This window comes from Pithys albifrons, chromosome 21 (genome assembly GCF_047495875.1).
Source record: "Pithys albifrons albifrons isolate INPA30051 chromosome 21, PitAlb_v1, whole genome shotgun sequence".
Classification (NCBI taxonomy): Eukaryota; Metazoa; Chordata; class Aves; order Passeriformes; family Thamnophilidae; genus Pithys; species Pithys albifrons.
In genome coordinates this window covers 2,880,833-2,906,614 of record NC_092478.1, presented here as the reverse complement: position 1 = coordinate 2,906,614, position 25,782 = coordinate 2,880,833, and the positions used below count along the sequence as shown (strand labels likewise).

The 25,782-nt window shown below is 57.5% G+C and overlaps 1 protein-coding gene across 1 annotated transcript; it reads right to left on the bottom strand.

Annotated features, from left to right (window-relative positions):
• TMEM132E (transmembrane protein 132E) lies at positions 1-24,747 on the bottom strand. Its single transcript, XM_071574867.1, has 9 exons — positions 23,953-24,747; positions 10,919-11,816; positions 9,917-10,057; positions 7,016-7,208; positions 6,638-6,781; positions 2,718-2,923; positions 1,839-2,118; positions 1,566-1,757; positions 1-1,039 (listed from the first exon to the last, which is right to left on the bottom strand). The coding sequence occupies exons 1-9, from the start codon at positions 24,014-24,016 to the stop codon at positions 11-13; spliced, it is 3,147 nt and encodes a 1,048-aa protein (XP_071430968.1). The 5' UTR covers positions 24,017-24,747; the 3' UTR covers positions 1-10.
• Positions 24,748-25,782: the final 1,035 nt, after the last annotated feature.

The window sequence follows — 25,782 nt, the reverse complement described above, 5'->3', positions numbered from 1 at the left end:
TGCCCCTGCGTTAAGCGATCTCTTTGATTCTGCGGATGTAGTTGTGAAGCTCTTCGGGGTCTTGCAGCCCCATGTCCTGGCACACCCACTCCAAGTCCTCCTCATCAGCGATGGGGATGGAGTTGTAGGCCAGCTCGTCAGAGGGCATTGTGGCGAAGGTGGTGAACTTCACCCGCTTCCGTTTGGAGGTGGGTGAGTTGAGTGGGTCCTCGCTCTGGTCCCGTGTGGAGCCCCCTGAGGAACCGTCCCCTCGGCCGTGCACCTGGCTCTGCACACTGGTCTGCGAGCTCCCGCTGCTGTGGTGGTCCCCATGGCAGCAGGTCTGGACATTTTCCAGGGGGTTCCCCGGGCTCTCGGGCTGTGGGGAGAGGTCATTGTGTGCCCGCAAGGGCTGCCCGTTGCCCAAGAAGACCCAGTGGTGGGAATGGTCCATGTTGGTCTGGCCTTCAGGCGGGATGCGTTTGTGCCGGTATTTCAGCACAAAGACAATGCAGTTGATGAGGAAGACCAAGATGGCCAGGCAGAAGACGCCCAGGAGGGCGTACATGCCTATTTCCAGGTCCGTCAGCCCCCGGGTCACCTGGACAAAGCCAGTGGGGATGGTGGGGAAGTCCTCGGTGGGATGAGACGCACTGGACATCCTACTGTCCTCGCTTGGGTCCGCTTTCCTCTCCACCTCTGCCCGCAGGGTGGTGCTGGCCCCTGTCTCCCCCAGCCCCGGCTTGCTGGGCATGTGGTCATAGTCATAGGTGGGGTCCTCCTCTGACCCAAAGTGGACCCGCACGGTGGCCAAGGCTGTGAAGAGGACGCTCTTGCGCTTGGTCTTCTGGCAGCTCTCGCAGATGACCAGCTCCGCCCGGAGCAGCTCCCCCGTGCCCTCACTCTCTGCCACCACCAAGGGGAACGCCCGGTCCTGGGTCACCGACACCACCTTCTCATCCAGGCTGCTCACCACCAGGTTGTAGTCCTTGGGGTCGTAGAGGGAGAGGGGGGCCGTGGTGCCGTCGCTGTAGGAAATCCACAGGCTCAGGAGCGCTTCCTGCGGGACCAACACAGGCACCGGTTGCCCAGCAGGATGCCAGTCCCACCTGCACCTGCTTGTCTATCCCTCCAAACATCTCTCCTCTTTTGCATCTTTCTTTCCACCCAATTCACCCTTTACCCCTCCATTTTCTATCCTGCTCCAATTCTTATTTGTTTTTCTCTCTAACCTGTTCTTCCCTCCATGTTCTCTACACATGCCAGGGCCACCCCAAATCCCAGCCCCAGAGGTGCCAGATGTGGCTTCCAGAGCTGTGTTAGGAACTGTATAGGATTTCATGTCTCCCACTTTGTTGCCATGGTTGTGTCTGGTCCCCAGACTGGGCAGGGCTGGATCACAGGTCTGTGTCAAGTTTTATGGGGTGCTTTGGGGTCACCAAGGTGTCAGAAGGACAGTGGGTGCTGGGGGGGCCTGAGATGAGTGTGGGCAGGATTTGGAAGGAGGGGGTTGTGGATGGAACCCTCCTTCCATCCCAAGCTCCCCACCAGACCCACCAACCCCAAATGCACCCTGCTGGTCTCACCTGCTTGAAGAAGCTGAGGGTCTGCTGGACAGAAGTCCGGGCGATGATGGTGTGGCTATTGCCGGGGCTGGGGTGGAGGGACAGCGAGAGGCTGGAGACCACCTGGGCCTTCAGGTCCGTGATGCTGACCTTCTCCTCCGCCACCGTCACCAGCGTCTCACCCAGCACCGCCTCCACGAGTGGGGACACGACCTGCAGGGGACGAGGGTGCCCGTCACCGCCTGCCATCCCCCAGCCAAGCTGGCAGAGGTGGGGGAAGGTGGCTGGGGGTACCTTGAAGAGCGTGGTGCCCGGCTCCCTCCCGGCCAGCGTGGCACTGTCCACCATGTGGGCCACCCGCGGGTCGTCCACACGCATGAAGTCGCTGACCAGGTCAGTGACCTCCACCAGCCAGTCAGGCCCCAGCATGGTGACCACCTGCTCTGTGCCCTCTGCTGCTGTGGTGTGGAACTGGGTGAAGACCTGCAGTGTGGAATGCTGGTACTGCAGGGCACAGCCCCGGCTCTGCTTCCGCTCCTCCTCATCCTCCTCGTGCTCGCTGTCCCGCACCGACCTGTGAGATGGGGCAGTGGGTGGGCAGTGCTGCCAAGCTCCCCACTGCCACAGCTCTTCAGCTCCACCCCAGGAAAGGAGAGGGGTGGCCAAGCAAGAAAAAATGCAATGGCACCAAAAAAAAAGGTGGCTCCTGGCCAAAAGATGCCCATTGTCCAGGAGATATTCAAGGGCTTTAGCAGCACATGGTCACAGTCACCACCATCTCTGCCCACTACACAGCTGAGAGGACAAAGTATCTCTGGTAGGGATGGACACCTGGAGGTCTCTAGAGCTCAAAGAAGGGCTAACTTTGGAGCTTAGCTGTTCCCAGTTCCATCCAGGGAAGTTTTGAGCATTGCCAAGGAGAGACATTCCCCACCAGCTCCAGCACTTGACCAACCTCACTGCAAAATTTCTTCCTTCCAAACAAACACTCAAACTGTGTCCATGAGCTCTCACCTTTCCACTGAGACCCCCTGAGATAACTCTGGCTCCATCTGCTTTAAAACCTCTTCATTAAGCAGCTGAACAAGGCAATTACCCCACCACCACCACCACCTTCACCTTGCCTTCTCCAGGTTGGGCAGACTCCACACACGGTGGCTCAGCAGCACCCACCTCCTGTCTGGCAGGATGGGCACCCTCCAGCCCTTCACTTGGCTCAGCCGGGTGTCAGAGAGCTCGATGTGCAGCGGCAGTTTGGGCACCCACACCGTCATCTCCAGCGGGGCCGAGAGGTGCTCGTAGGTGAAGGTGACCCGGGCGCTCATGGAGCCCTGCGACTCCTTCCCGCTGACGAAGACGTAGTCACAGCTGCTGGAAACCTGGGGGAGAAGGGAGGGTGGGAGGTTGCCATGGTCCCACAGATAAAGCAGAGATCCTGGCAGGAGGATGCCCAGAGGATGGCAAGTGCTGGAGGAGCAGAATTTCACCCGGAATGTGTCCAGTTAAAGGTGGCTCCAGGAACAGGGACACTCTCTCCTCCTCGAGATCCCTGCTAAGGGGCACAGACCACACACATCGTGTCCATAATGCAAAGTGTCTCCTGGCCCAGGTCCTCCTGCCAGCCCTCACCCACTCCCACCTCCCCTTAGAGGTTTCTCTTTGGCCTCTGCACTGAATTGTACCTTTTTTTCCACACCTGAGCTAGAGGAACCCATGGGTGCTTTGCAGAGGTTGCAAATTCCTCCTCATTTGCCCCAAAATCTTCTCCACCAGAGGGCACAGGCACAGGCAGCAAGCACAGACCAGCCATATGCCCATCCCCACCAGTGCCCTGTCCCTGTCCCTCCTGCTCACCCCAGAGGGAGCTTCCTGCAGTCCATCTGAATCCTCACGTTCGTCTTCTCGCTCTTTCTATGCTAATTCCCATTTATGCAAATGCCATTAGTTAAATGCACTATAAAACAAATACATCCTGTGGGGAGTCACTCGTTACTGACCTACTGAGCCAATTAAGGAGCTCAGAGGACACTACGGCAGCATCACCCAGTGTTTCACTTTAGGTCACCAGTCAACAGCTCCTTCCCAGCAACAGGGACAGAAGACTATCAGCAAAAGGGGCTCCAGCCTTCCATCTGCAGTGGCCCCATGGCCCGGCCTTGACCCCCTGTCCCCTCCCTATTCCATCAGGGATTGCATCCAAGTTGTTTGATGCCAGGGAAAACCAGAACTCGTTTGCTCAGCCAGCAGTACAGTCGCTCTCGAAGGCACTGAGCATCTCAACAGCACAGAAAGGCTGATTTCCAACAAGCTGCTCCCCCACATGGATTCTCTGATGGCTGATAAAGAGTTGAGGCCGTGCTGCATGGTAGCTGGCAGCAGAGGTGACAGCACCCCTTCTCTCTCCCCACCAATTCTTTGAGCACCTGTGGTCAACCAGCTGCAGGAACTTTGGACTTCTGAGCCCACAGCAGGGCCTGACTTCTACAACAGCCCATGTTTGGGTTGCAGGAGCCCACCACAGGGTGCCCGTGGTTCCCTGAGGTCAGCGGAGGAGGCAGAGCCCTGGACCTGCATTCTTGGGCACTGGAGGGAAGTGCAATGCAGGAGGGTTTGTTCCTTGTCTTCCTCTCAGAGATACCAGCTCAGCAAGTCTGAAAAGACAATCTCATCTCTGGCGAGGCAGTGTCTGAATAAAGATGAGCTCTTGGGTGAATCCTCCAGCACAGCCTGCTCTGGATATTGTGCCATTTATCACAATAAACACGATGGGCTGCTGCTTGCACTACCTTGGCTAATAAACCCCCTGGCATCTTCTTCTGGGGACCACTTGCTCTGCAATTCAGGGGGTTGAAACTATGACAACAAAAAATCCCAGCACATCAGGCCTGTCCTGATGATGGAGTGACTGCAGATGAGCTTTCACAAGAAGCCCACGCTTGTTCGGAGACACTTCCCGGATTTTCAGCAAGGCTTTGGGAAGCGAGAGGCTGAGATCTGCCTGGGCTCCGAGCCAAAGCACCACTGGCTCTGCTTCTGTGGCCAGGAGCTCCCTGCTTGGCACGGCCTCAAGCACGGCATTGAGGGGACACATGTTCTCCAAGGCCCTCGGGAGCAAGAAGAGCCACCACGGCTGGTGGCACCCCATGTTGTCCAAGGGTAGGTGTGGAGGACCAGGGTTCCCACTGAGCTGACTTGCTCCTGGTGGGTCCTCATGGGGATGTGGATGGTGGGCTCCTAAGCAGGTTCACACACAGGTGAGGTTGACCATCACCCACTGAGCATCACTGGCAGCAGAGGTGACCCTTCCACTCCCTACCTGTTCCTCAACACCTACACAGCCCCCAAGGTCACCACACAGGCAGGCAAGGGGGACTATTTCTACACTCCCTTGAGTGACAATGTCCTCCTGTCTGGGCTGAGCATGGGCACCTTTGTCTCCCCGTGTCACCACAGAAGGGGGTGAGCTGACAGCTCCCACCCGTGCTCTCCCACCATCCTTCATAGGTGGTTCTGGAACCTGCACAGCCACAGTCCACACCAGGTCCAGGACAGATTCCCTCCATGTTACCCATGAGACCAACCACCACCAAGCCACAGCCGGCGTGGGGAGAAGCAGCTCTCCAGCCCTCCCTCATGTTAAATTATTTACAGTAACAGATAGCACATCCCACTCTGTAAGCTTTGATTTATGTAACAGGTTTATAGCCCTGACACCATAATCATACTCCCCAATCTCAGCAGGTAACTGAGAGCTCCCTCGGAAATGAAGCTCCAAGACAAACACAAAATAATTCAGGAAGAAATTGCATGGGGCTGGGAACGGGAGGCGAGCCGGGGCCGGAGGGCTGCTCCCTGCATTATTCATCCTGGCTCCTGTGCATGTGTCTGCTCCCCCCAGGTCTGGGGACAGTGTGTAAATAGATTTATGAGTAGAAAGGCAGCACATTAAACAGTTTAAGTGTCTTGGAGTCCATCCTGAAGTGTATTATTGCTCCAGTGTTTTATCACGCTGTGGAGGACTGGTCTCCATAAATTAGACCCGGTGCTGTAAATTGCACAGATCGGGAGTTTTAGTCGAGAACTTGGGTAAACAGTTTGTGACACTGGTTGTCACCCACCCACACCCATGTACAGCCAGGGACAGCAAATCCCAGTGGGTCCCATCACCCCTGCCTTAGCTGGGAGAGCTGCTGGTGGCTGCTGGCAAAGGGTGGGCAAAGGGGTCACGGGCTGGGGGACATGGGAGAGCCTGGACCCCAGCATGGCTCTGTGTCTCTGCCCAGCACAGCAGTAAGGGAGGGAGGGCTGGGTGCATGCAGGGAGAGGGGTGGGAAGTGTTTGGGAGAAGGTAATGATGTGTGGGGGTGGATGGATGGAAATGGTGGTAGAATGACATGGACAGGTGGGCAGATGGATACATCCAGGGATAGAAAAATGTATATGGATGAATGGGCTTGGTGATGGAAAAATGGGAAGATTTGAGGACCAACTGCTGCCTTGGTGGTGGGGGCTGGTGAGGGGGCACTGCTGCTGCTCAGGGAGCCTTTTGGTGCCTCATCAGCACCTCTCCTGTGCAGTCCATCTGGCTCCCCTCCCTCAGTCCCCTTTTTCCCTCCACTGTCCCCAACTACCCAGCTCAACTCCCACACCCTGCTGGGGACAGCCCTCAGCCCAGCATCCAATCCAAACAGGAGACAAATGTCATCCAGAGACCCAAGTGCAGCCACTGATGGAAACAAGCAGCTTACATTGTGAGGTGACAATATTTTCCCATATCAGCACTCAGTGCTGTGATAACCCACAGTTATTGCTGCTGCCTGGTGCCAGCCTGAGCAGCACCAGAGCATCCCATGGCCTCTTCAGGGACAGTGACAAAGTGCCTTGTCCTTCTCCCAACAAATCCCAGGGAGAAGCATGCATAGACTGAAGCCACTGAGAGGATGATGCTTGGGATGGCTGGGCTGATGTGGCCCATCAGCTCAGTCCCTACTGCCAACTCACAGAGCTCCAGTCCATGCTGCTCTTGGGATCAGAACCTCTAGAAGAAGCTCAGTCCCTTGTGAGCATCACAAGAACCCCCTGCCCACACCAACCTTGATGATGTCTTCGTTGTTGGACTTGCACTCGACCATAGCCGAGACATCCACGATGACGCCGCTCAGCTCAATGGCAATGACCTTCACGGGAATGGCCACCGTCCGCCCCGTCAGGATGGCCGTGTTGATGATCTCTGTGTCCTGGGGATGGGACACAAAGGAGACCATCAGGTTAGAGGGCAGTTTGACCCCCTGGGGTCAGATCCTGGAGGCCCCTCTCCCCCTCCAGGTCTGGGGCAGAGAAGGACCTGGGTGTGGATGGGTGGGATATAAGGATGTGTCGGTGCTGTGGGGCAGAAGGGCGGGTGGGAGATCCCTCAAGGGGACACACCACCTCAGAACAGATAACTAAGCAGAGGGCAGGAACCTGCTCACCATGGCCAGGGGCACGATGGCCCTGATGTCCCTCTGGATGACCGTCAGCTCCGTCACCACCTTCTCCAGGTCGGGCGGGGGGTTGCGGCCCCGGTAGTCGATGTGCCACATGATGCGGCGCGTCACCGACTGGCTGGTGAAGTTCTCCATCTCAAAATCCAGCTGCATGATCTCAGAGGAGTCATCCTCGTCCCTGGGCAGGGGGACAGGAGGGGACATGGTGGGCTGGGTGTCCCAGGTCCCACAGACACCCCATGATCAGTGCCAGGCAGTCCCCAGCATTCCCAGCAGCCCTCCTTGGTGTCCCCATGCCTGTCAAGGGGGATTGTACTGTGGGTACCACCACGACACTGGCTCCCCAACCCAGCAACCCTGACCTCCACCTCTGCCAGGGGCTGCTCCAATGGGAGCCTGCAGATTCCCATGGGACTCTACACAGTGGGAGAGAGAAATGTGTTTCACTGCCTCTACCCAGCAGGAGAAAAACCTCATCAGGTCCCCAGGGACTGCTGGGTGATGTATTATCACAGGGTGAGTGTGTGGCTGCAGTCCCAGGGGACAGTGGGTGGCTGCAGATGCTGTCCTTGTCTCCCTGACTCCATCCTCCCAGCAGTGTGGCTGGATTTACTGCCCTGGGCTGCTCCTGCCTGCACACTTGTTTCCCACAGGTCAGACCCCAAGTGTCCCACACCCAGCAAAAAAAGTCCCTATACAAGACTCAGTCCAAGCTGTTGACTTTACAGCCCCTTCCAGCTGGATCACATGGGAAAATGGAGTCACAGGAGAAAGAGGTTCAACCACAGACAGCAGATGGGGCAGTGTTGGGCTGGCACTCGGGGCAGGGCTGCTCCCCAGCCTGTGAGGGCAGCCATGGGGATGGGGAGGTAGATGGGACCAGCAGGGGATAACGGGCCTGAGACCATCAGCTCATCAAACACACACACAAATTAATGCCACTGCTGAGGACAGCAGGACATGGAGCTAATTGAAGGCACTGAAATTTGGGGCATCCCCACAGCAGGACAGGATGGAGGGGGTGCACTGCCAAACCCTGCACACAGTGCCAAACTAAGGGGACAAGCTGCCCCTCTGCATCATGGTTTGGACAGTCTGATGGCTACAGCATCCACAGACCATGATCCTGCCTTCCTATCTCTGTCTCCAATCTACAGATCCACTGGGAGGGCTTGGGATTCAACACCCTGGCCCCAAGTCAAACTTCTGCATTGCTCCCCAAAAACAGAACATCCCCGACACCCTGGAGCCCCCACTAACAACAGCACCAGCAAAAGTCCCCCAGAGCTGGGTTAGGGGAGAGGGGAGGAAAAGTGAAACCACTGTGGAAGGGGAAGCTGGGACTGGCTCCACTCTCAACTCGCAGTGCAGCAGCAATTGAGAAGCTCCCATCGATCTGGGGATGCAGGATACAGTTGGGTTTCTCTCTGATCAATATCTAGTGAGTGAAAGGGAGCAGAGAAAGCGGAGAACAAGAAGCTGGAGCTGCTCCAGGTCATGGCAAGCCCGGATTCCTGATCCCTGGTTCCACAGCAGCACTGAGGGGCTTTGCAGTGGAGCTGCCACACAGGGGCTGGTGGGGTCCTGGCAATACCCCCAAGGGTGCAGAGAGGAGTAGCCAAAGGCCACCTGGTCTGAAGAAGGGGATTTGGTTGTTAACTGTCTCTTCCAAGGCAGAATTATCACACAGCCAGAAGAGGCAGGTTCAGAGGCAAAGCAGAGCTGCAGCTTCATGCCAGATGTGGTCCAGTGTTGGAACTCTGCACCATGGGGTGCCCAGAGGCATCCCAGGAACCCCGACAGGACCAGCCTCCATCTTCTGCCTTCAATGAGCATCATCTGCTCTCACCCATGGCAGAGACAAGATCCAGGCTGCCCACACTGGGGGAATAATTTAGAATGCAGCTACTGGGGTGCAAAACATCCCAAACTACCCATTATCACCCCAAAGCTCAGGGCTCTCACCCCTCCCTGCACAGCCAGTGCTGCCATAAGCCCCCAGAGCCCCAGTGAAACAAACTCCTCTGTTTGCACAGCCTGGAGGGCAACACGGCTTTGAGTCATTCATACTCTCCATTCCGTTAATATTTGATGGAGTTGTTTGTCTAAAAGGTGATTGTAATCACTTTAAATTCCTCCTCCGTCTCTAACCTTTGCAGGCTGATTTGAAGCAGCAGTGGCAGCAGCAGAGGGGGAAGGGGGAGAGGATCTCACTGCTGGCAGCTCTGGCATCCATGTGCTGTGCAGGAATGCTGGGCTGGGCATGCAGAGGACGGGGGGCTCACGGCCCTGGGGACACTCCACTATCAGCCACAGGGCCACAGGCTTGGATGCTGTGGGGTGAAGGAAAATCCACCCTCTGGAAAAGTCCTTTGGGGGAGGTTCTGCAGAGAACTTTTGAGGTCACATTTGGAGCAGTCAGAGCTAAGGATCTTTCTGCAAAAGCCTGTCCTCAGATTTGCTCAGTGCTGGGATGGGGGGCACAGATATGAGGAGACTTCCATCATAGAGGCAGGAACAGCTTGGGCACATCAACTGGCTTTAACCTGGCTCCTGGAGACACTTGTGTCTCTTTTTCCAAAGACACAGTGATGGAGATATCACAGCCTAGTGAAGATTGTTTTCCAGCACTTCAGAATCTTTCCTGCTGGTGTTCTAGACCCTATGCCCAACCCCTGCCTTTGCCTGCTGTGTCTTGCCAGTCCCACATCTCCTCTTCTCCAGGCTGAGCTGCCTCTGGGTTTTCATCCCCCTTTAGTGCCACCAATTTCACATTCTGGCTGTGCCTCAGTTTCCCCTGTCAGCACCTGGATTGGGGCCAAGGCAAAAGCACTCCAGGCCAAATCCCAGCTCATTCCCCAGCACCTCCAGAGGTCAATCCCTTACCTGGGCCCAGCACCATCTGCTCTGGACACATCAACAGTGGCAGTGGAGTGTTTACCACCCGTCAGCAGCTCCGAGCTCACCAGCCACTGCCCACTCCTCGACCTGGTGCTGAGCAGGTTGACACCCTTCTTGGCTTTCACCCTGCAGAGAGCAACAATCAGAGCTGGACTCTCACCCCCAGGCATCCCTGGATCCCCCTGGGATAGGCCTTGTCATAGGCCCAAGGGAGTTTTTGCCTCAATCCCTCCTGGCTGTCAGAAACACCACCCAGGCTGGCAGCAACCCCACAGGGCTGAGCACAGCCCAGCTCTTCTTTTTCATAGGATTTTGTTCCTCCCATCACTCCTCCAGCAGGAATTGGGTTCCCCAGCCCCAGTGCTGCCCCTGTGGGACTGGGCATCCCCAGGGTGAAGGACAGGAGAGCCTGGAGCTCCGTATCTCCCGTGCAAGGGACCTGCTGGTGGCCCAGAAGCCACAGGGACACTTGTAAACACCTTTGAAGAGATGTGGTTGGGGCTTGTACCCCCATCTTTAGGAACAAGCAGCAAGAGAGGTTCCCCTGCACAGTGCCCCATACTGGGATGCTCAGCACTCACTGCCCCATTCTGCTTCCATCTGGCTCTGGGGCAGGATGAGGGGAAACAGCAATCCCATACCTTGTCCCCAAAGTGGCTGTGACTAAACCCACATCTGCTGGCAGAATCCCAGTGCAACTGGGAACCCTGGGAGAGCAAAGGCAGCAGTCCATTGTGCCAGTGTAGACCCTGGATGGACAGCCCTTCCTCTGAGAGGCTCCTACTGCAAATCCCCAAAACTGCAAAACCACACACCAGCTGATCCCCTCCCTGGCCTCCCTCACCTTCCCAGCATCCTGCCAGATCCAGCAGAGCACCAGCAGGTCCCACAGACACCATCACCCTCCCCACCCTCTCCCTCCTGCCCATGACAGCCCAGATGAAACAACCACTCCCGGGAGAAGCAGGAGCAGCTCCAGGACCTTACCTGAGCGTGAAGTGCTCCACCGTGGAGTTGGACATCAGGTAGAGGAGGATGCTCAGCACCTCCCCCGGCTTGAGGGGCTTGTCGGGCAGGCGGATGAAGATGTTGCCGTCCAGGTGATGCTCCTGCATGGGCGGCCCCGGGGGTGGCTGCAGGAGGCTGACGCTGCCGATGCGCAGCAGCGGGTGCTGCGTGGGACCCTCTGTCCTGGCGCCCGCGGCCCCGCGGCGAGGCACCGTGTCCCCAAGGCACTGGCCGGCCCCGTCGGGGGCATGCAGGGTGTAGTACAGCTCGGCCTGCTGGCTCTCGCCCGGCACCTCCAGGCTCTCGGGGCTCTTCCTCCTGCCCAGCGGCACGGCCGAGGGGCCGAACCAGGCGTGGGGCAGCTCTGCCTGCACCAGGCACATGGCCAGGCTGCCCCGCAGCCGGCACGAGCTCTTGATCTCGCGGGCGTCGCGGAAGGCGTGCAGCCGCACGCAGGGCAGCCGGTCCGTCACGTCGAAGTCATCCCAATCCCGGCCGGCGACGTAGAAGAGCACTTGGACCACGGGCTGGTTGGCCACCAGCCGGGGCTGGATGATGAAGGCGCGCACCTTCCAGTTGACGGTGAGGCGGTTGGGCACCTCCAGGGTGCTGGAGGGCTGCAGGTGCTCCTTGGGCAGCACCAGCCCCGTGCTGAAGGGGCCCAGGGTGACGTTGAGCACAGGCAGCTCCTTGGTTTGGAAGACGACGAAGGGCTCGGAACGCTGCAGGGGGGCACTGCCGTTGCCCACCGGGCTGGCTCCCACCTCCTTGAGGAAGAAGGCCAAGCGGGTGTTGGACAGGCGGTAGCTCACGGGCAGCAGGATGGCACCAGGGGGCTCGGCGGGCTCAGGGCTGGGTGCTGGCCCCTTGGCATGGGCTGCAAAGGGGATGGAGAGTGCAGGTTAGTGTGGGGCATCCCCATCCAGAACAGCTCCTGAGCAGGGAAAACAGATCCAGGCAGGGAGTGGTTCAGTCCTGCAGCAAGAAGGAGCTGGACCTTCAGCCCTCATTACCCTCATACTCCTCATAAGGGCAGTAAGAGCCCAGCTGGGTTTCTCCCCTGCAAACCAGAAATACAGAACACCTCCCCAGGACCTCAAGCATGGCTGTGCCTCCTGACAGTTGGCAGCACCATCACCAAACTCACCCTTGGCATGGGAGGGGGTGTCAAGCAAAGAAGGATGCTCAGGGACTGCCCAAGGCTGGGCCAGGGTGTGTTGAAGCCACATCCAGCCTTGTACTGTCCCTGGGGAGCCCAAAGCTGGTCACTCACCCTGGCACCCATGCCAAGGCACTGACTGAAGCAGCACGGACCCACTTGCAGAAACAGAACATAACTGGCTTCATCCCTGCTTCCAAACCCACCGAGAAAAGGACAAAGTTTCTCCAGAGGTTTGTTACCAAAAGTTAAGTCCAGGCTAGTTTTTGGCTGGCAGATCCCACCATGTACCTATCATCAAGGCTTTCCTACTGCTTTTAGCTCCCAGGTGACATGAAGAAGGTGGCTAAATCAGGCCCCAGATCTGCTCTGTCCCCACAGGCTGCCTGTAAGGGTGGTGTCACAGCCAGTCTGTCCCCCACCACCCACCCAGGGCTGCCATTCACACGGTGCTGTCCCCTCACAACAAAGCCAGCCCAGAGGACATTTTGCAGACATGGACATGACCTGGTGGGAAAGTGCTGGAGATGATGTTGGTGCCACCTTGTGCAAACCCCAGCAGTGCTCTTAGGAAAGCCCTTTTGGATCATTTTGCCTTAACAAAAGAGTAACTCCACTATGGGCAGAGCAGGCAGCCACTGGGGGTCTGAGCTGCCCAAGCCCCTGGGGGGATGCCAGTTACCCCAGTGCCACAGTCAGCAAGTGGAGAGAAAGCCCAGGGGAGTGTTCCTGCTAAAGCAGACGCCGCGCAAGGCGGCTGGTGCGGAGCCGACCCGCGGCACGCGCTGTGCTGGCAGCTGGGGGAGCCTGGAAGACATCTCAAGGTCTTTGCATTCTCCATCAGCTGCCAGAAGCTCCCAGGAGGGCTGGGTCCCCCCCACTCCCCTCGGCTCTCCGCCAGCCCCTCACATCCCCGCTCCCAACGCTGATTGCAACGGCTCCCAAGCGGCTCCCGAGCGGCGGAGCCCAAATTACCCGTGTCAAACATCGGGGAAAGGTGCGGATCTGACGGCTCAGCTCCTGGGAATGACTCAACCCCCTTCCTCACAGGGGCTTTGGAGCGTGCCCAGGATCCTAAGGCTTTTTCCAGCCAGGAGAGTGGCCTCAGATGAGGTCTCCAAGGCTGAAGGAGATGCAGGAAGCCCCAGCCCACCCGAGGCACTCTCTGCTGTGGGGCACAGGGGAGTTAAGCAGCTTAGAGGGCTCATAAATGGATTGGCACTCAAAACGCGACGGGCAGCATCCACAGCTACATTGCCTGGGATGAAAGTTGTCCAAGAGCCAGATAGAGAATGCTGGGAAAACACTGCCAGCACTACTGTCAAGGCCACTGTGTTGGCACCACCATGGGCACAGCTCCGGCCTTTGTCCCCCCATCCCACTCGCCTTGTGTGTTTTCCCACCTCTTGGAGAGCCAGGAGCTGCAGGAGAGGTGCTGAACCCCTGGGTGACCCCTCTGATCAGCAATAACCAGCAGTGAGGGCTTTTCTGCTCATACAGGTGAAAGAGGTTGTTTCCTGCTGTGAAATGTGAAGGTTTGCATCCTCCCTGCCATCGCCAGCAACAACAAAAAGGCATTTTTTCCAAGGTATGAGATTATTCATGGAAAAGGATGCATGAGCTGGAGTGACATGAGCAGGACCGCCTGGGTGAGGTACCAGCAGGACCAGTGGAGGCACAGACAGCAGGGAAAGGGGCTTTGTTCAACCCACTCATTGAAACAGCACCAGTTTTTATCCCTTAAAAATCTCTGGGGTTTGCAGAAGGATCAGGGGGGTTTGCAGAAGGATCAGGTCATTTCACAAAGAAAACACACACAAAACCCAACCAACTCAATGCCCAGAATAGCTCCAAGCAAAACCTATCCTTGGGGTGGTGCAAAATGCTTGGGGTCACCACTTGTCCCTTGAGAGTGGGACATGAGAACCTCTGTGCCCCCCACAGCGAGCACTCCCTGCCAGTGAGGGGCAACACTGTCACCCACTGCACTGGGAGGGCTAAAGCAGCTGGATTTGGGCTGCAATTTGACTCCCAGGCCCAGCTCGTGGGAGGGACCCCCAGCAAGCAGCTCCTTCCTCCCTACCCTGGGGATTCTCTGATGGCCATAAGAGAAGGAAAGCCCCTCTCAAACACGTGCTGGGCACCCTGCTCAACTCAGAGGGTGCCAAACTCTGCGGGGATGGGGACACCTGGGGTGGCCCTGTCATCAAACCCAGCACACTGGCCATGCCAGATGGGGGAAGGGACAGGGACGAGCTGGGATGGAGATTAATGGGATGGCCACGATTAGTTCAGCGCCGGCGGATTGGCGGCACCCAGAGAAGCTATTTCCTTCCACAGACAAAATGCATTTAAATGATGCCATAATGTGTTGCCGGGAGGGGACAGGACCGGCGCCTCCGTTCCTCGGCCATAAACTCATCCTGCCAGGACAGGGTCTCACCCAGCCTGGGGTGGGTGCCAGGATGGGGGAGTCACAGCCCAGCTCAAGCCTCTGCACCACAGAGGGTGGTGGGAGAGGCAGGAGATGCAGCTGCTGGTAGATAGCAAGGAAAAAAGTGTGAATAAGGATGGATAAGCAGAGAGCATGGAGGGTGCATGGATGGATGGAAGGAGAGAGGTGGGTCTGAAATGGCTGGATGAGAGAGAAGAGGTGAAGGATGGAAGAATGGAGGGATAGAAGAGCACAATGGCTCAGGAGAAGGAAGGAGGGAAGGAAAGGCAGGCAGGAAGAAAGGCAGGAAGGAACAAAGGAATGAAGGGAGGAATGAAGGAATGAAGAAATGAAGGAAGGAGAGCACAACAGCCCAAGAGATGGAAGAAAAATGGAAAGATGGACAGACAAGCAACACAGCTCAGAAGACACCAGTCCCCACACCACTGTCCCCATTCCTTGCCCTGGTTTTGAGCCACCCCTGGCAGGGAAGGTGGCTGGCATGTCCCCCCTCTGGCTGGGTTTTGGGGGCCAGAAGGGTTAAGCCCTGCTCTGCAGCCCCACTGCTGCAGTTAATGGGATTTGCAGCACCTGACCCGGATTCTGGGTTTATTAGGCCGGCACAGAGGGGACCATATGGTCCTTCTACCCTCACAGCTCAGCTCTGCAAGCCAGAAAGCAGCTCTCCATGCCTGGCCAGACTCCGTCAGGCCTGAGGGCTGCCCAGACTTCCCAGGCTGAGGAGCCACCCTGGCACTACAGCGGGATGGGATGGGCCTCCCGTGTGTCCCACCCTCCCATCCCACAGCAGCCCGTGGGAAGCTGGGCTGACCTGCAACCCACGGCCAGGAGAGGGTGGAAAGGGGGACAATGTAAACACACAACTGCTGGTGACCCCCTTGTTGAGCCCCCACATCTGCCTGGCCAGATGTGCCCTGCACTCACTGCAGACACATGGCCAGATGGGCCAAGCTGCTCTGCCCACCCAGGAGGGCACGTGGGGACAGTGGCAGCACCCTCCAATCCTACCTTAAAATCCAGACCACTCTCCCCAGGCTGAGGGGTCTCACTGCTGCAAAAAGCAGCACCAAAAGCCTCTTCCCTGCTCAGCATGGCCCCATCATGTGGCTTTGGTCACCACTGTCCCTCATCCTGATCCACATCGCCTGCTCAGGGGTACAGTGGTCAGGCAGACTGACAGACACATAGGAAAGGAGGCTGAAGGACAGAGTGGACATCACCATGGCTGGAGGGGAACACCAGCTCATTTGCCTTCCCCTGTTGCCCTGAATCCCCAGAAAATGGGGCATGGGGGGAGCACAGATCAGCCCCTCCATCCTGCCCCCACTGCAGCCTCATCACATCCACCCCTGCTCCCACCTGTTATCCGGAGGCTGAAGACCCTCCTCCTCTTCCCCTTATCCAGAACTGATAGCCATGGCTGAGCCCCAGCTTAGCCCCAGCCCCAGCTGTCTGCCATAGGGATCGCTTCAGCCACACTCCAGGGGGGATCTTTATCCTGGCTTATCCTGTGGGAATCAGCGAGGGGCTCCCAGTGGTATATCCCCACTTAGGAGTGGACGAGTGTATAGGAAAACAACTGGAAAAGAGGGAGGGGAGGTTTGAGGTCACGCCAGTAAGGTTAAAACCTCTCATGGTGATAAAAGGCAGCACTGGGGGCTCAGTGAATCAATGGATTGAAGGCAGCTCCAAGAGAGATGCCAGAATACCAGGGATGTGAGACACCAGTCCAAGCTCCCCTTGCTCCTGCCCAGGCCATCACTGGGCTTCCATGGTGCTCCCACCTTGGAACATGCCAGAGAGTTGTCCATATAGCAGTGACTTGAGCTGCCACAGTAATAAAATTCTCCCTCCATGGGGAGGGATGGCAGGGAGTGTGTTACACTCCTCACAGAGGATCCACACCAGCTTCCAGCCCAGCTCCAAACTCCTTTGGAGGCGTTTCGGTGCACACCAGTCACGGAGATTCCCAACCACAGCATGAAAAGGCCAGTGGGATTTCATCAATGATCCCAGACCTTGGTCACAGTCCTGGGACCCTGCAAACCACTGCAGCCCAGGGCACAGCCACCATCTCTGCTTCTCTGCACACACAGGCAGAGGATGCTGTTTCTCCCAGCCCCAGGGATGCCAGCAATGCCAGGACCACCAGTGGTCCCATTTTCCCCCAGTCCAGTCCCACACCAGTTGGACATGGTGGTGGATCCTGCCCCTGAATCAGGGAGATGAGGGCAGGACATGCTGCTGCACCACCCAAAGGATCCACCCAAAGCAAGGGGACCACAGAAAAATCCCACAGCCCTGAGGAGAGGAGGAAATCCAGCCTGGATATTCCCCACCGAGAGGGATCTCCCAGCTGCAGTTTGGGTCCAAGCTGGGATAAAGCCACACCACTTCCCTGAGCATCCTGTGGATCCCCCTGACCATCACAGCCCCAAAACCTGGTGGTTCAGGTTCAGCCCCCACAGCCACCAGGACCAAGCACAAAGGGCAAACATGGGTGGCAGCAGCCCCAAATACCAGGGATGTGCCATATCTGGAGCTCTTGGGAATGTCCCAGACCTGGATGTTCCCACAGCTGGATGCTCCAGCTAGAGGTGTCTAGAAGGGAATCTCCCGGGGAAGGGTCAGGCTCACACATCTCCCCACCTGACCTGGGAACAAGCACTGCACCCACATTCCCTCCTCACCCCCACAGCACCAATCCCTGATGCACTAAACTCCCACCAAGTGGGGGCAACACCTTCAAACACCCTAAAAAGCAACAAAAAGGGGAAACAGAAGTTTCCATGCCTCCACTTCCACTCAAAACTCAGCCCCAACAGAAGCCCTACTCTCCTGCACACTCCCAGGGGAAAAAAAAAACAGTAATAAAGCACAAGCCAAAATTAAAAAATACAGCTGAGCCCCTCCTAGAAAGGTCTGAAATGTTACCTGCAGACAGAGCCCTGAAAATTATTTTTGGTGACATAAAAGACAATAAGCTCTCCCTTCCCTCCGATGCACTGAGAGCCTCCATCTCCAGTCTCAGCTAATTGGAACTCAATTAAGTGAATAATTGTTACAAACATGAAATTACCTTCCCCAGGCGGGTGGCAGTGAGACACCTCAGCTGTGACTGTGGGAAGGATGGGATGCAGGGATGCTCCAGGCCCTCAGCTCTGCCCATGGACACAGCAGGGATGGGGTGACAGGGATGAGAATCCCCAGGGTACTGAGGACCACGATGTTAAAATGGTCCAGGCTTCCCAAAATCAGCCTGGGGTAGGAACTGAGTGGGTGCTGGCCGGGATTTGTGTATCAAGTCTTGCTGTGAGCAGCAGTGCTGGCTCAAGAGTGGATTCTCTGTTGTCTAATATAGGGTTGTGCTTATGCCTGCTAGATTCTCCTTCCTTTTAGGTCCTCCTCCCAAAGGTCCAGCCTGCCTTCTCCATCAGCAGGAGCAATAAAATCCTGTAACACTGGTTGGGCTCAGTCCAAGGCCAGCAAACAGCCTGTACTTGGGGACCAGCAGCAAACAGGACCCATCCCAAAGCCACAACAGCCTGTGGTGCCAAGGTCTGTGCTTCCCCCAGGAAATTAATAAGAGGGAATAAACAGAAAAGAAAAAAGCAAGGGACCTAAAGGAATAAATAAATATGGCCTAAATGGGATGTGCTGTGCAGAGGCACAGCCTGCCATAAATTCCTGGAGCCAGCAAGGCTTTTACACGGCAGCTACTTTAGAGCAATTTCCACAAATCACAGCAAGGGACAGGCTGGGGGACGGGGAGGAGAAGGCCTTTACAGAGGAGGAAGAAAAATGAAGAAATTAATTAAAAGTGTGGGGGAAAAAAGGACAGGGAAGTGGCTGAATGAATGTCCACAGGGATACCCAGGGGCTCCCAAAGGCAATGGGAGGGGAGATACTCTGAGATAAAGTGGACAGCCCATGAACACCCAACATGTGCCATGGCAGGTCCTGGGCTGGGTGACCCCCATGCCAGACTCCCCCCCCCCCCATGTTGGGACCTGGGACCAACCCCCCAGCAACAGGGGGGCACAGATGGTTTCCTCAAGTAACCCCCTGGGGAAGCCAAAAGTAGGAAGACTGGCAGGTGAGTGCCCTGTAGGGTGGCCTGGAGAAGCAGGGACAGGGACAGGGAGAAACCTGTCTTGGGGCAGAGTCAGTGCAATGACACTCCCAAAGCCACGTGTCCTGCTCAGATCACCCCTGTCCCCTCTCCATCCTCTCCCCATGGGCAGGAGCAGGAACATCCTCTCAGCACCCTCCAAATCTGAACACTGAATATGCCCCCCCAGGCTGTGCCAAGCAACATGTTTCAGACTGATTAGACACTGATTAATTATTTCCCCCTGGTGACGTGTGTCAGGCTGCGCTCAGAGCTGGATTCAACTCCAGAGGCACTCAAGGAACACGAAGAGCCACAGATAAACCCAGTCTCAGCCCTCAGCAGCCATGACTGGGGTCCAGCAGCAGCCCCAGACCCCCAGCAGTCCCAAAAGGAGGGTTGGGAACAGGTACCAGCTCAGGACTTTGCCACCCAGCATCAAACATGCAGGGCTGGAATCCATCCCTTCCCTCCCTGCTGGTACGAGCACATCCAGCAGCCGCACTGAGCTGGCAGCAGAGGGTATTGCATTTGCAATCCTATTTATCTTCCAGAGGAAAAACACAGCTTTTCCTTAAAGAAAAATAAATCCAAAATTAATTCACTCTCAAGTTGTGTCAGTCCTGGGGACGAGCTCAGCCCATTTCAGCAGGGCAAACCTGCCCCAGTAACTCTGGAGGGGTCTGGAGGTGACAGCACTGCAAGCAGAGGCACAGCCCCCCCAGCAGCACCTGCTTGGGCTTTTCCCAGAGCTGGTGAAAACTCAAAGGTGGCAAATATTAGCCAAGCAATGGGAAGATGCTCACCAGCAGGAGACAGTGGCTTCATCAGAAGACTGTGAATTGCCTTGCTGATGATATCCCCCCAGGAGGCCAGAGCAGCAGTGAGGAGCTCAGCACCCACCCAGGGTGAGGGACAGGGGCCCATGGGGAGCAGCAACTGGTCAGGCAACAGCTTAGGGAGAATGAAGGGAGTGGTTCCCTGGAGAGCCACATCCTGAGAACAACCTCTGCATCCCAAACCTGGGACATTTGCAGGAGAGGTGATGGCCCATAAATCCACCAGCTCAGCTGGTGCTTCCCCAAGGTGGGGATCACTGGACCACCATCCAGTGTGGCTGGAGGATTCTGTGTCTCCCAGTTTGCCAGGGAATTGAGCTCCAACCTCCCATCCCCTTGGCAAGGAGCATCAGGGCCTGCCTCACTTAGCACCACTGAACCATTCTCTCTTTCTGCTACCACACATGGACAAACTCCTGGGGGAGACCCCATCCCACAGGCACCACTGAGGTCCCCAGCCCCGTCACACCATGTCCCACCCCAGGAGCAGCCACATCCCTCCCTGCCCAGGGGGCTGCTCATTAGCAGAGCCATGTATTTAATAATAAAAGATTCTGATTAGATTAGCAAGAGTGACCTTTCCCAGATGGATTGGGGTGCTCCACGGTGGCAGCGACAGGCGCCACACGGGAGGGGAACACCCGGCAGCTCAGAGACTCCTCTGCACACCCAGCACAGGTTATTCTGGCTGAGCAATTGCAGCAGCCAAAAAAAATCAGCTTATGCTGTCTAAGCATCCCTTCCCTCACCCATCATTGGCCCAGGATGATGCCACATCCTGCTGACTACCTCCACAGGAAGGGAAGGAGCTGGGATGTGCTCGTGGAATGTTGGGGATGCACTGCAGGGAACCCCTGGTTGTGTTGGTTTTTCCTTTCTGCCTCTTTTACAGGATGCAGAGAAGCTGGAAGAGGGACCTCAGCATGGTCATGGTGGAGTGATTTAAAGAGTAGCATTTAAAAAAAAAACCAAACCAAAATAGCCAGGTTTCCAAAAATTGCTGAGCAATCCCCATGTCCTGCCTCAGTTTCCTGCAGTGTGCACACACAGCCACAACACACACACAGAGAAGGACAGGACTGGACAGGAGTGTTGAGGTGCCTTGGAATTCTCAGAACCGAGTTCTGCGACTGATGGTCACCAAAATCATCGCTCAGGCGATTTCCATCATGCTGCCAATAGCATCCTTCATCCTCTTCCCTTTCCTCAACAACACCAAGAGGACAAAAGGGGTGGAAGAAAAGACAATTTCCCAGTGAGGTATCCAACTTCACATCACTATATCCCAGGACAAGCATCTTGCTGTGATTTAAGGCATTGGGGTTGGAGGAACATGGAGTGGGCCCTGGGGTCATGCAAGGACACTCTAGAGCCAAGAGGGGTGTCTTTGCATGTTCCTCTTTTCTGCAGCACCAAAACTAAAACTTGTGCCAGGTTTAACCCAGAGACCAGATCCCATCCTCTCACCTGCCTGCCAGGGCGAGGAAAAGATCCTATTGCCTCTTCTCTGCTCCTGGATGGAGCCAGGGATGCTCAGCTGCTCTGACCCCACCAGCATGGCCAGCTGTTAAACAAGCAAACACCAGGTGTATGTTCCCAGTGCACATTCCTGGTGTGTGTTTCCAGTGTGTGTTCCTGGTTCGGGTGTTAAATGAGTAAACATCGGGTGTATGTTCCCGGTTGGACAGCGACTTATGGCATATCTCCACCTGCTGGTCTGAAAGCCCCTGAGCTGGGAGATGCTCAGAGGAGATGGGGATGGGGGTTGGTGTGTAATCCCCCCACCAGGGTTAGGATATGCTGGCTGGAGACCCCAGCAGGGATGGAGCACAGTGTTCTCCTTCGCCACCAGCCCACGCCTGGGACTTGCCTGTGGTGGGAACAAGCAATGGGATATGAAGGAATAGCAGCACAGCCCCATTCCCATCAGCAGTGGGATGGAGGTGTCGGAGCTGTGGGATCCAGCACAGCATCCCAGGCCTTCCCTGCATGCCGGGACAGATGCTGAATGACCCCAGCAATCCTGGACCACTGCACACCTGCAGCCCTGCACCTCTGCACCCCTGCACTCCTGCCTCTGGTCAAGCACTGCCTTTGGGAGAGGGGACACTGAGACACACTGCAGGGACAAGCCTCAGCAGGGATAAGATGCAGGAGTCCAGGCTCAACCCCATGGACAGCACAACTCATTCCACAAACCGTGGGTAAATCTCCCTGTGCCGCATCCCAACAGGTCCCAACAGCTTCGCAGCACAACTGTGCTGAGCAGACACCACCAGCAGCTGCCCTGTGGCCCAGGGCTCTGTGTGTCCATCCCTCTGTCCACCCCAGAGCACTTCAGGCCACCCTGGGGCCATCCCAGCCCGGAGATGCCAAACCAAGCTTTTTCTGGAAGCAGCTGATCTGGGGCCTCGGCCAAGCGGCTCCCGGAGAGCGCAGCAGGAGCGAGGCTGGCACGAAGGGCTGCTCTCAGAGAAAAAACAAGGCAAAAGGGAATGAAATCCTCCAGGCAGGAGAGAGCAGGGTGCTGCTTCACCGCCGGCTGACCCCGCTGCCAGCCCGGGCGATTGGGAAGAAACGCTGGAGAACCAGGAGCTCTCAGGCTCTTTTTCCAGCTCCATCCGAGACCTTTATTTGTCCAGGAAAGGCCAAAGCAGCGGCAGCAGCGAGGGCAGCTGCGCATCCTGAAAAGAGCTTCCAAACTCCTGGCAGAGGCTCCTCTCTCCACCGGCACAGGCATCCTCCCATGGCACCACGGCCAGCCCTGGCACAGCCCACCCTCGCCCACTTCACACTGGCATCGCTGCCACTGGGACCCCCCACCCACCCATTGCACCCCCAGCCCAGGGATCAGATTCTGCCCTGGCCTAAACCTGAGGCCTGACCCACTGGGCTCGTGGTGTCCCAGCAGCAGGTGGGGGCTCAGAAATGCCTGGAAGGGGATGGGGAGGAGGGGGGCACATCCAGCCGCTGCACCAGAGGCTGTTCCTGATGGATCACGGCTTGCACAGGGATATTTCCCACGGAGACAGCACACCCGACCCAGACAGGCAAACTGGACAGAGGGAGATCCCATTTCCCCACCGACTGCCAGACCCCTGCAGACTCCAGACCCAGTGGTCCCAAAGAGGAAGGGAACTGTGCCAGCAAACCCTGCCCAGGCAGCACCCCAGGAAACAATCAGTCTCAGGGTACAGGGTGGCAGCATCTCCTCCCCAAAGGATGCCACATAAAGTTGTAGCTTGACAGTCTGGAGCATCTCTACTCCTCTCCAGGATCAGAATCTCCAAGTGGACACCCCCTGCAATGCTTTCAATGTCCTCCCTTCTCCTTATTTCACCACTGTGGGTGAGCAGCTCCCCAAGCCCCTCAAAAACCCTGGGGGGCTGCAGATGCTGAGAAAGCCCTGCCTGAGCCCCAGCAGTGCCTTGGCCATGGGCTGCCGGTGCCACACCGAGCCAGGCACGGTCCAGGGATCCCCTCCAGCTCCTGGGGGCATCATTTGAGCTGGGCAGCACAGCCCTGAGGACACTCTGAGCCCAAGGCCAGAGCCAGGCTGGCAAGAGGGGTCTGGGTGACCCCCCCAAACTGCAAGCAGCCCCCTGCCCTCTGCTTGGCCAAGGCAGCTGCCAGGGAAAGCAGCTTCGGCATCTGTGCAGCTTGGGTTTAGATGGGAGCCATGCATAAAAATCATTCATGGAAATCATGTCCCTCAAGGTGTGTGACCCCTCCTTGGCCTCACTCGCCAATAAAAGCCCCCAGCAGCAGGTGCTGGTGTCCCCAGGGCTGTCACCGGGGCAGGCCAGGATGTCACCACAGCTCGGCCACGGCACGGCAGTGATTTGGATTTAACTCAGGGCAAGGGGGTGCAGGCAGTGGGGGGCCCCCAAACCTATAGGTGGGGGGGATCAGAAAGAAAGAGAGGGATGGCAGGGGCTGCACCCCCATCCATCCCCACAGCCCAAAATGATGCCACCTCGGCAGAGCTTGCCCAGCAACTCAGCGCAGCCTGGGAAAGTGTCTGGGTGCGGGTCTGGGGGATAAGCGAGTGGATAATAGCGGATAAAGCCCCTGATCCTCCCGCTAAAGCAGCTCTGCATTAAGGAGACAAGGGGCGGGGGGGGGTGCCAGGGGCCCCCTCGCCCCATGTGCCCCCCTGCCACCCCGCTCCCTGCCCCGGCACACCACCCTCCAAGCGCTGGCGAGCACAAGCTGTCATTTTATTAAGCCAGGAATAAACTCTAATCTTCACCCATTTCGCTTTGAGGGGGGAACAGGGAACCAAGGGAGGGGATGGCAGTGGGAAGGGGGGGGGGGGGGTCCCAGCCGGGCACAGAGGGGCAAGGGCTGCCCCTGGAGGGGGGCAGATGGTGCAAACCTCCCTCCGGTATTGCAGACAGACAAATAACCACATATTGCCCCCGCAGCTCCCCCGGGGCCGGCACTTACCGGGGAGCAGCAGCGAGAAGAGGCAGCAGAGCAGCCCGGGGAGCATCTTCTCCGGAGAGGCCATTGCAAGGTGGGGGGCAGCCAGAAAACCGGGGGGGCCCCCGTGGCAAAAAAAAATTTAAATAAAAATAATAGTAACAAAAGGAATTCAAACGAAGCACCAAAAAAACCGCAGAAATCCCCTAAATCCAACCACGTGCGAGCCGGGAGCAGCAGCCAACGGTGGAATTTGGGGAGGGGGGGGAACCGGTTCAGGTTAGGGGGGGCTCGGCTTTGGCCCCCCCCAGCTCAGAGAGCAGAGAACCCCATCTCCGGTCCCCCTCCCCTCCCCAGCCCGCACCCCAAACCTGCCGCAACCCCCCCCCCAGTGCCTGCAGGGCGGCTGGGGGAGCGCCCAGCCGGCGGGGGCGGGTTCCCCTCCTCTTCCTCCTCCTCCTCTTCCTCCTCAGGAGCCGGCAGTGGGGGGAGAAGAGCACGTGTAACCCCCTCCCGGGGAAAAAAAACAGCACCGATGTGCTGATGGAGGATGATGGTGCAGGGCGCGGGTCGCCAGCCCCCCTCTGAACGAGGATAAAAAATAAGAATTCCAAGCGGTATTCTTCCAAAGGAAAAGAAAAGGGGGAGAAAGCAGCTGAATTAAAACGCTTCCCCAAGGAAAAAAAAATAAACAGGAAAAGAAGAAAACAACAAGAACGTAACAAAAAACCACAACCCAGAGCTGGGTGAATAATTAATCCCAGGCAGATGCGATTAATCGGCGGCAGGAGCAGCTCGGCGGCGGAGTCCCCGCATCCGAAGGCAAAGTTTGGGGGGGACCGCGGGGTTCAGCCGCTGCCCCCCTGGCAGGGCTGGGAACGGGGGGACCCCGCCATGAGCGTGGCGAGGAGGGGAGTCAGTCCCCGCCTCCTCTGTCCCCCCGTTCGGATTAAAGAGGGGGTGCACCCCCTCCTGCTCGCGGATGGAATGAAAGACGGGGCGCTGCAGCCTTGGGCAAAGCGGCAAGTTGAGGGGGGTTGTGCCCCTCGCCCTCCTCCGGACACCCCCCGCCTGTGCCGAGCCGAGCCGAGCCAAGGCGAGCCGGGAGGGCCTCGCTGGGCGCTCCGGTGGCCGCTCGCCCGGCCGGAGCCGCATCGGGCTCCGGTGGGTGCCAGCGAGGGGAGGGCGGCAGGGGGAGGCGCCTTCCTCCTCCTCCTCCTCTTCCACCTCCTCCACCTCCTCCTCTTCGGGCGAGGAGGTCCCCGCTGGTGCAGCGCGATGCGATGCAGCCCCCGCCCCGCTCCTCGCGATCCCCCCCGAGCCGCTTGGCAGCCGATCCCCCACCCAGCACCCCGGGGTGCGTCGGGGTGGCTGCCTGGCGCTCCCTGTCCTGCCCTGCCCTGCCCTCCTCTGAGGGCCATGCACGGCCTCGGCTGCAATGCAAGGGAGCCGGAAAAATGGGGGGTTTGGACCCCTCAAGTGGGGCAAGAAGTGTGGAGCACACACCTCATCACCCTCTAGGATGGACAGGGACAGAAGGGTTTGGTCACTTCTCGCCACCCTGGTGGTCCCTGCCCCATCCCTGCTGTGACCAGGAGATCTCCTGCCTCCCCAGCTCCCTCTGAAAGTGCCACCCGCGGGGATCAGCCTTGTCACCCCACTCCCTGCAGCACTAAGGGTGTGGGCAGTGCCCGCCTGCAGCTCCCAGACATGGCTGAGGGTGGAGGATCAATCACTGCCTCACCCCTGACCCTGGTGGGCTGCCTGGTCCTGTGCACACCTCCATAAAACCAGGGACTGTCTCCTGCAGGGCCCAGAGGTGTTTTAAGCACAGCTGGGGAGGGATTCCTCTTG

What these genes read in the sequence shown, in the direction of transcription:
- TMEM132E (XM_071574867.1), bottom strand. Translation starts at nt 24,016, where the DNA reads ATGGCCTCTCCGGAGAAGATGCTCCCCGGGCTGCTCTGCTGCCTCTTC. An exon ending in GTGGAGCACTTCACGCTCAG is followed by an intron (nt 10,058 to 10,918) that starts GTAAGGTCCTGG and finishes TGCTCTCTGCAG; the next exon opens with GGTGAAAGCCAAGAAGGGTG. An exon ending in ACAACGAAGACATCATCAAG is followed by an intron (nt 2,924 to 6,637) that starts GTTGGTGTGGGC and finishes CTTCTCCCCCAG; the next exon opens with GTTTCCAGCAGCTGTGACTA.